At 50.7% G+C, this 9523-nt stretch overlaps 1 protein-coding gene across 3 annotated transcripts; it reads right to left on the bottom strand.

Moving 5' to 3' along the window:
* Positions 1-2947: 2947 nt before the first annotated feature.
* On the bottom strand, positions 2948-6910 carry MARCKS (myristoylated alanine rich protein kinase C substrate). 3 transcript variants are annotated; one of them, XM_065681046.1, is made up of 3 exons: positions 6616-6910; positions 6205-6325; positions 2948-5010 (listed from the first exon to the last, which is right to left on the bottom strand). In XM_065681046.1, the coding sequence occupies exons 2-3, from the start codon at positions 6301-6303 to the stop codon at positions 4249-4251; spliced, it is 861 nt and encodes a 286-aa protein (XP_065537118.1). In that variant the 5' UTR covers positions 6304-6325; positions 6616-6910; the 3' UTR covers positions 2948-4248. The 3 variants fall into 3 exon arrangements, with proteins under 3 accessions (XP_065537118.1, XP_065537117.1, XP_065537116.1); XM_065681045.1 differs by having other exon boundaries at positions 6205-6377; positions 6616-6909; XM_065681044.1 differs by having other exon boundaries at positions 6205-6909.
* Between the last annotated feature and the right edge of the window lie 2613 nt (positions 6911-9523).

Below are 9523 nucleotides of genomic sequence, written 5' to 3' on the forward strand. Positions count from 1 at the left end.
ACGAATGCTGAAATGAGTCCAGTATCACCAATAATGACCTTTCACTACTCTTTCACTATACAAGTAGTATAAAGACTGATTCACAGGACTGATTTTGCAGGAAACCATTAACTGTTATTACAGCTTCAGACTAGAATGTGTATTATTCTAAATAGTAAAAAAAAAAAAAAAAAAAAAAAAAAAAAAAAAAAAAAGAAAGCAATATACAATGACTCAGAACTTAGAAAAACCCAATCAAAGCAGATAAGAACTTTGACCTCTATCTAATCGTCTGCAAGTGAAATTCAAGGGTTAGCTCTTTCAAACAGTGTTAGGTAACAAAACATATTCTTGAAACATGACAACATCCTCCCTCGTAATAAAAGAGTAAAATACTCGTACATGCAATGTTTGCATCAAATACAACCAACAGGAGTTTTTAGCTATGTCAGAAGTTGATACATGGACACTTGCTTTGTTTATAGTGGTTGCGTACCCAAGCTCCAACAGTTGCCAAAGCCAAGGCTCCAGGTCCCTCCCCCAGCTTGCCTTTCCCTTTTCTTGTCTTGCTTCCTTGCCTGAAGGCAAAATCTCTACAATTTCATACTTATAACGATCAGGACCAGATATGGAAATTGAGTACTTGTGGTACATAGTGATTTTGAGGGTCTGAAATTATGTTTAGATACTACCAAGAGAGGCATGAAATTTGAAAGGACTTTTATACAACCATGTTTTGACCTTGAACAAAGAAGACTGTTGCCTTAGTCTAAGCAAATAAACATAAAAGAAGTAAATCTCTGGAGCCTCTAGTTAGGCAAAATTAGATTCCAGCATAAGTTTTACCTAAAACATGACATTTCAGTACAACAGAAGTTACCTTGTTCATAGCAATAACATTCTGCTTAAAAAGAACCATAGCAAGCCACATGATAGGAAACTCAGCTTGAAATCACACATTTTAGTCACATGCATTCCAATTCTGAGAGAAATCATTGGAATTACAATACTTATTATGATTAGCATTTTCACCAAGGCAACCAATGCAAAAATAAGATATAAAGCTTTCTCAGTAAGATTAACCATTTCACCAGTCACCAACACCCAGCCCCTTCGTTTTCCTTGCGCATAAATAAGGAAATTCTACAACTGCATGGGAGTGACCACTCAGTCTTTCTGGGACCAAGGGAGAAGAGATGCCCTTGCACAATTCTTTGGCAGGAGGAAGCAGTTCAAAACTCCTCCATTTCCACTATTCCAAGCCCTTTCCAGTTACCACCTTCTTAAACCGTGGTAGAAAACTGCTATCGCTGAATCTCACCCAACTGCTGGGACCAGAAGAGTAGACCACAAAACTGGTCTTCTCAAGATGTACTCTTGAAACTCTGCTAGTGTCAAGACTTGGAAGGAGATTTCAAGTCAAGGCAAGCCATGGAATGATGAAGCCCCAGGCCAGAAGCTCAGCCACTGGGCAAGATTGATTCTGCACCCCTAGAAACTGGAAGTGCTTCAGAAAACACAACCAGCTGAATGAGGGAAGAACATGAAAGTGTGAGGAGAACACACTGGGGAAAATCTGAAAAATAACTTCACTGGTGATTATTTTCTTCATATGCACATATACGGTTTGACAAAGGAAAAAAATAAAGAAGAAATTCAGACTTCTCTTTAAGAATCCTTGGATTTAAATATATATATTTATTAAAAAGAGACATTGACTCTATGGCCAAGACATCATGCGTCTCAGAACAGGTTTTTACAGCCATGTTATAAAAACCCCTTAGCAAAGCAGTTATGCACTAGACTTCAAACACATGTACTCCAAGAATGACACTGGTGTGGAGGATCTTGTTTTACATCCATTTATTTTTTGTCCCTCAGCAATTATAGCATAGTTTCAATACATTTCTAAAGCTATAGAGAAATACCAGGGCAACTAGAGTACATACAAGCCAAAGTTAAAATGGTAGACAGCTGAATTAAAAAAGAAAAAACCAAACCAAACCAAACAAACAAAAAAAAAAAAAAAAAAAGCAGGCATTCAGCAGGAAATCTACTATACTTCATTCAGTTTAGGCTTTGTTCTTTAGGGAACAAGGTGCTAACGTGCCATTTTCTCATAAAATGAATCATAATTGCTTCCAAAGAGTTTCTGCTGAAAATTTAGGTGGAAGCAAATAAGTGTAACACTAAACTTTCTCCTATAAACTTAGAAGCAACACTATCTTGAATCAATTTCCACCCTCCAAATACCACCGCTGCTTTTCTTGCATGAGCCCACTGTTTTATTAAGGCATATTATGCCCTGAGCAATATGCTGGAAATTGGCCAAAAAGCCTAACAATTAAAGGCAAGCACCAAGTGATTATTTTTATAGACAAATTTTGAAATCTGTTTCGTAACTCACCTGTACTTAGGAGTAGCACTTGAGGAAAAAAAGAGAATATTGCTTTTAATTACTTTGAGCAGAATGGCAGTGTTAATTCTCCTTTTCCCCCTCCAGGCTAAGGCTTTCAAGCTAATCACCTAGGTCCCAAAGTCGGACCAGCATACCAAGACAAGTGGGACATCTGTTCAAGAGCTTAATTTTTAAGCAACTCACCGTAAAAATCTTGGTGCCCCATCTTAAGCAATTCAAACAAAATCTTATTTTCCTCAAGAAGCAAGACTCTCATATGTTGGATACCTCTGGTCTTAAAAGCAATCTGGAGCCTGGACAGGAGAACTGTACACTGTACATCCTCAGACTGCCTTCCAGTCTTCTCTTTAAAGCCAGAAAAGCCTATAAATTACCTGGTGCACTGCCCAATATCTGTAAAAGATGCACAGTACTACAGAGTCCAGGATCTAGGAAAGTAGTTCTCTAAGCTAGTGCTAACAGCATACACAACTTTCCCTATACAAATTTAGGCAATACTGACTAGTCCCTTTAAGCTACCAGAGTGTCCATAAAAGAAAGACAACCAAATTATACATTTTATTCACATTTATTTTTCGCTTTTAGTGTGCTCACAGAAAATTAGAACACCTTAAGCAGGAGTTTAATAGCAATTTTTGTAAGCAAAGTTACATTCCATCTCTAAGTCAAATTGGTCAAAGCTTCTCCAGTATTTACAAAAACATGATAGACAAGATGCTACACAAAAAAAAAACATTGCATCTGAAGAGTTTTCCTTTATTTTCAAAGACAACTGGAAAAGAAAGCATTGTCTGCTGTAATCAAAAACATACCACAGTATAAACAGTAACCATTCCACTTATCACAGCTTGGTTGAGTTTAAAATTTGTGTTTAAAAGGTCCAAGATGACTGCAGTTTTACAAAAAAGGGCAGGGTGGAAAGAGTTGCAAACTTCATGTGCTTCTGGATATCAAGATTTGTTTTTGTTTTTGTTTTTGTTTTTTTATACAATAGTCACAGTTAAAAACACCCTGCTGGTAATACATAATTACACTTTATTAAGGTCATAAACCAGCAATAAACAATAAAGCCTATACAACTTGTATTTCTACTTAATCACTGACTGATACAGCTAACATGAGATAAGTGAAAAGTTCCTATGGTTTAAATGAATTCCTAAGACTATGATCTCTTTATCTGGGTATTGATTTTTTATTTTTTTTTTCCTTTTTCCTTTCCTTCTTAATCAAGACTTGTAGTGTTGTAAACCTTATAGAACATCTGCCTCACAAAATACATCGTAATAACTTTCTTTTAAAAAAAAGACTAACCCCTTACATCATTTCTGGCAGGGCGCGCTCCCAGCAAGGGCTGCGCACCCTGGGTTCCCCACTGCGGCCCCTGTCACTTCATTTGATATCCCTTATTGACCCACCCATCTCCTTCATATATGGGCATGTCCATAGACCGATCGGGAAAAGTTTTATAATATGAAGAGTTGCGAAGTATGAAATTAAAAAACGAAATTGAAAAAAAAAGCCCGAAACAAACAAACAAACAAAAAAAAAACCGAACCAACCAAAACAAAACATTAATACTGATGGGAAAAAAAGAAAAAAAAAAAAAAGAGAAAAATTATAGAGGGTGGGAGGAGAGGAGAGCGGAGGGGGGCCCCCCTCCGCCAGTTGGAATGGCGGCAACACACAACGATTTGAGATGGGAGCTGCGGGGGGAGAGAAAAAAAAGAAACGAAATATCTTTTAAATCAATCCCTGGTTGTAGACAAGTTCTCCGAGACCAGTACCTGGCACCACTCCAACAAACAAACAGGGGGGAAGAAAAGTCCGTCGGCGAGGGGCGGCGGCGGCACTTACTCCGCCGGCTCGGCGGCGGGCCCCTCCGGACTGCTCTCGGAGGGGGGCTCCTGCCGCGCCGCCGCCGGCTCCTCCGCGGGGGCCGCGTCCTGATCGCCGCTGCCCGCTTCGCTCGTGGCGGCACCGGCGCCCGCCGCCTCCTCAGCCGCCTTCGCCTTCCCCTCCGCCGCCTGCTGCGGCTCCTCCGCCGCCGCCGCCGGGGCCTCTTCTCCCGCCGCCTTCTCGGGGGCGGCCTCGTCCGATTTGGCCTCCTGCGAGTCCCCCACCTCCTCCTTCGCCGCCTCGGCGGTGCTGCCGGCGGCGGCAGCGGAGGCCTCCTCGGCGGCGGCCTTGCCTTCCTCGCTACCCGCCGCCTCGGGGGCTGCCGCCTCCTCTTTCCCGCCCTCCGCCGCGGCGGCCGCGCCGCCCTCGCTCTCGGCGCCCTCGCCGGCCTCCTTCTTGTTCTTCTTGAAGGAGAAGCCGCTCAGCTTAAAGGACTTCTTGAAAGAAAAGCGCTTCTTTTTTTTTTTCGGGGTCTCGCTGCTGGACGAGGGGGTCGCACCCTCCTCAGTCTTGGGGGAGGACTCCCCCTCCGCCGGGGAGGCCGGCTCGGTGCTCTCCGCCTCGGCCGCCTCCTTTTCGGAGGCGGGCTCCGACGAGGCCGCCTCCTCCTTGCCCGTCTCTTCGGCGGGCGCGCTGCCGTTGGCCTGCACCTCCTCCTTACCCGCCTCCGCTGCCGCGGGGGAGGCGTCGCCGTTCACTTTCACGTGGCCGTTCTCCTGCAAGACAGCGACCAGTGTTACCAGCGGTGCCGGGAGGTCGGGGGCAACACGGGGCGCCGCCGCCCTCCCCGCCCAGCGGCCTTCCCTCGCCCGCTTTTTGCTCCCGAGGTTTAAACTCCCGGGCCCTCCGCCGACCCTCGCTGGGCCGGGCCTCGGCGGGCGCCCCCAGCGGCGGGCGCGACGGGCGGCAGCCGCCAGAGGGCGCCGCGGCTCCACGCAGCGGCTGCCGCGCCGCTCACCCCCGCCCCCGGCGCGCCCCGTCCAGCCGCGGCGGCGGCACGGGGCGGGGAAGGCAAGGCAAGGCAAGGCTAACAAAGATCGCCCGGCCCCGGCCCCGGCCCCCCGCCCGCCACCGCTGCCCCTCTCCGCCCGGGCGCTAAGGCGAAGTGCCCCCGCCCTCCCCTCCCCGGTCTCCCCCCGCGTCGCATTTGCATCTCTCAGGCGCCCGGAGCGCGGCGGGCTGCCCCGGGCGGCAGCTGCGGGGGCAGCGGGGGGTGCCCGCCCGCAACGCCGCCGCTGAGCGGGGCACGGCCGGCTCGGCAGTCGGCTCACGCTTGGGGGTGGGGGATGGTGGCTGGGAGCCGTCAGCCCCGCGGCTGCTTGAGCCCCTGGCGGAGCTGCCGCGGACGGGGCGGCAGGCTCAGCCCCTGCTCCGCGCTCCCGCCCGAGGGGTCTGCCCGCCGCCGCGCTCCCGCCGAGCCCCAGCCGGGCGGCTCCGTTCCCCGCCGCCACACGGGTATCCGGCTATCGCGGGAGGCGTTTCGGCTAGTCAGCGGGGGTCTTCGGGAGGAGGGTGAGCGGACAGAAAAGCCGAGCGGTGTAAGATCCTTCCGTTTACGAGCCATTGGGACGCTTCACCACGATACACGAGGGATTAAAAAAAAAAAAAAGGAAAAAAAAAAAAGGGAAAAAAAAAAAAGATATGCCCCCTCCTCCCCCTCCCCCCGAGGAAAGATAAAGGAACGAATCATTCAAAGTCGAACCCGTTAAAAAAAAAAAAAAAAAAAAAAGGAAATTATTCCTTTGCCTCGAGTTGCAAAGATAAAAGGATCGACTATATTCTCCATTGAATGTGCCACTGGGGCATCAAAGGAAGAAGAATTAAACAGGATATGAAAGAGAGTCCGTCGAAGTTGGCTTAAAAAAAGGAGTAGGTTTAATATTTTTTTTTATATTTTTGTTGGTTTTTACCTGTCCATTCGCCTTGGATGGAGATGCAGCCACTGCTTCCCCCGGTTTCTCGGCGGAGGCTTCGCCCTTTGCAGCGGTCTTGGAGAACTGGGCACCCATGCTGTCTTATTCAACAAAGAAACTCAACAGATCCAAAAGGAGGGGAAACAAAGAGCGTTGGTTTGGTATAAATACTGGGCGACCAGCAGCAGTAGCAACACACACACACACCAGAGGGGAAAAAAAGGAGAAGAGAGAACAGAACCGATTATAATGCACTCCTTTTAAAAAATTTAAAGTTGAAGAGATCAAAAAGCAGCAGCACAGGAGGGAGGGGAAAAAAAGGGAGGAAAAAGTCGAGCAAAAAAAAAAAAAAAGGAGCCCAAGTTTAGTAAAAAGAAGTAATAAAAAATCCCAGATTTGTAGCCGTACTGTAGACAAGGAGAAAATGGAGAAATCTCCCTGGTTGCTAATAAGATGCGGAGTCCAACGCCCAAGTGCACAGATGAATGGGCTTCCCGAGCGGTGACGGCAGCCCTCCGCCCGGCGCCGGCCAATCGCCGCCGCGCCACACAAAGGGGGGCGGGGCCTGGCCGCCCGGCGAACAATGGAGCCGCGATGGCAGCGGTTTGAAATCAGCCCCCGGCCGATAATGAATGTGTGCGCCGCTCCGTCGCGGCGCGGGCGGGCGCGCAGAGATCCGCGCCGCGCCACTCCACGCCGGGGAGCGGACAAAACACCCTGATAAAGAGGAGCGGGCGGGCGGGACAATGGTGCCCGGGGCGTGAGTGTGAGTGTGAGCGAGCGAGTGTGACTCCGGCCCTGCCCCGCCGCCTTCCCCCACCCGCTGCCGCCGTGAGAGAGCAACAGATAGTGTGTGCGATCCCGGGCGGGGGGGAGAGGGAAGGAAGGAAGGAGGGGATTTGCTGCTGCCTTTTTTCCTTGGGGTTTTTTTTTTTCCTTTCCTTTTTTTTTTTTTTTCTTTTCTTTTCTTCCCTGGGTTTAATTGGTCGCGATTGTTAAATCGCCCCCAATTTAGAAGGTATTTGAACCACGTAGGTCGGGTTTCGCCAAACGAGATCACGAGTAGGAATTAGTAGGTCTGTAGGCCAGATGTTGCAAACGCGACAGCAGCAGCAGCAGCGACGGCGGGAGCCGCTGCCGAGGCAGGAGCCGACCCCTCCCCCCACAGCGATATCGGTTTGGAATAAAGTATTTTGTGATTAGCCTCCGGCTCTAATTAAATTCTGCTGTCTGATTATTCCTGATTTGTGTTTTGAAAGTGTTTTCTGAGGCGGTGACCCATTTCACCGTTGCGTTTCCACGCGCTCAAGCAGTGGGTGAAGCCGCGTTATTGGGGCGAACCGACGTTGTCGGGGGAACGTTCGCGCTTTCTCAAACCCCAGATACCCGGGGTGTGTATTTACGTTGAATTTAAACCCTCGAACAAGATGTAACCCTAAACTAACGCGTGCCGAATTAACGGACACCTCCAGCTCTCAGCAGCGATGGGGTGGGTGCTGTAGCAGGACCCGACCGGTTTCCTTCTCGGGGGAGGGGGCGGTGTGTGCTGGAGCCGGGCGGCCCCCCCGCCGGGCTGTGCGGGCAAGGCTGGCCCAGAGCCCCCCCTCCCTTCCCCTCCCCAGCCCCTTTTAAGGAGCAAAAACGAGCGTCAGAAACGATCGTTTCCCAAACTCGGGTAATCTCCTCCAAACGCCTCTTGTTTATAAACAAGGATGTTAAAATTACTCCGACGAGGAAAGGCTGCAGAGGGGGCGGCCCGGCCCGCGGATTACCCGGGGTTGGGGGGGGCAGGGGGTCTTTGTGCGGCAGCCGCCGCCTTTCGGTAACCCCGGCGAGGGCAGCCGCTAATTTTTCATCGGGCAAGAGAATATTTCGTTTCTTGGGGGCAACGGGGGCATTTGGTTGGGGTTGGTTTTTGTGAGGGACGGAGCCTATCCCTCCCCCCGCCGCATTTCACGCAAAGCTCCCCGCCGCCGAGTGCCGCCGCTCCCTTTGTCTCGGCCGCCGCCGCCCGCCCCACCGAGCCCGGCGCAGCGGCCCCCCGCTCCTCCGCGGGGCTGCCCCTCCTTCCCCCCCCCGGCCCCGTGGCCTCGCACCCCTGGCAGGCAACACCCGCACCCGCCGGCCGCGCTGGGGTCAACGCCCAGGGCGGGGTGGGGGTGCCAGGGGCGCCGCCGGGCCCGAGGCTCCCTCGGCGGGGCCGCGCCGCCGGGCGGTTTCCCTGGCGACGGCAGGGGAGCAGCGGGGGCTCCGCGGCGGGGCCGGCCCTGCCCACCCGGGCGGCACCTGCAGCCGCTGGACCCGGCGCTGCGGGGGCTGGCCGGGGTCGATGGGGCCGGGAGCGCTGCGGCGGCTGCTCCCGGGGGTCCCTCGCCTTCTGCCCGCGCCTCCCCGGTCCCCGAACATGGTTGAGGAGCGGTGTGCAGCAGAGGGCACCGGCGGAGGGAGGGGAAGGGGGGAGCTACAGCGGGCTCACCTTGCGGAGTGGTGGAGCGCGACCGTGGGGCGCGGACAGCCGCACAGCTTCTGCTTCGTGATCCTCCTCCGCTTCCTAAGGGACTCCACGAATAGTGTCTTCCCCGCTTCTTTTAATCTGGATATTAAGCAGAACGTGATTTTGTTGTTGGTTTTGGTCTTTGTCTGGGTTTTTGGTTTGGTTTTTGGTTTGTTTTTTTTTCACACTAGTGGCTATAACAGATCACCTCAGAAGACCTGCTGGATGACCATGACAGGACTGCACAATCAGTATCAAAAGTCATCTGTCCACCTCTCCCGGGTATATGCAATTTCACCTGCACGGGCATGTGCAGTTTTTACTTTCCATCGTAGCTACATCTGAATTTCAGAGTTAGTGTCACTGAAAGATTTCACAGAGTGACTGTGGGAGTTGTGACAGCGGATGCTTTGCATTATGCTTTTGGTATGTTTTTCAACCATTTTAATGTTTCATAACTTTAAGGGGTGGAAAGAAAAAAAAAAAGATGAAAAAGCCTTGACTGGTGTTATCCTTGGAGCTTAGTTCCACAAGTTCTTCTGTAGAGTCTCTTTTCTGGACAAGCAGGAAATCTGGAATATATGTACACTCCCTCTGTCAGTCTCAATGCACTGCAACCTGGACAGCTATCTCTGCTTTGTAACTCAAACCCTTGAATGTGAGGTGCAAATACAAGCTTTAACCCCTTGACTGACCTCTTGAGCCCACCAGGCTCCCACAAGGCTGCTCCTTGTCACACCACACCTTTAAGCACGAAGCAAACAGATACGCTGGAGGGGAGTTTCCTCATTATAAAATTTGCACTTTATTCAAGTTCCTGAT

Source organism: Lathamus discolor, chromosome 5 (assembly GCF_037157495.1).
Source record: "Lathamus discolor isolate bLatDis1 chromosome 5, bLatDis1.hap1, whole genome shotgun sequence".
Lineage (NCBI taxonomy): Eukaryota > Metazoa > Chordata > Aves > Psittaciformes > Psittacidae > Lathamus > Lathamus discolor.

Excerpts from the sequence above, each read along its gene's own strand:
- MARCKS (XM_065681046.1), bottom strand. The coding sequence starts at position 6,303 with ATGGGTGCCCAGTTCTCCAAGACCGCTGCAAAGGGCGAAGCCTCCGCC. Across the intron at positions 5,011-6,204 it reads CATCCAAGGCGAATGGACAG|GAGAACGGCCACGTGAAAGT; the intron begins GTAAAAACCAAC and ends GCTGTCTTGCAG.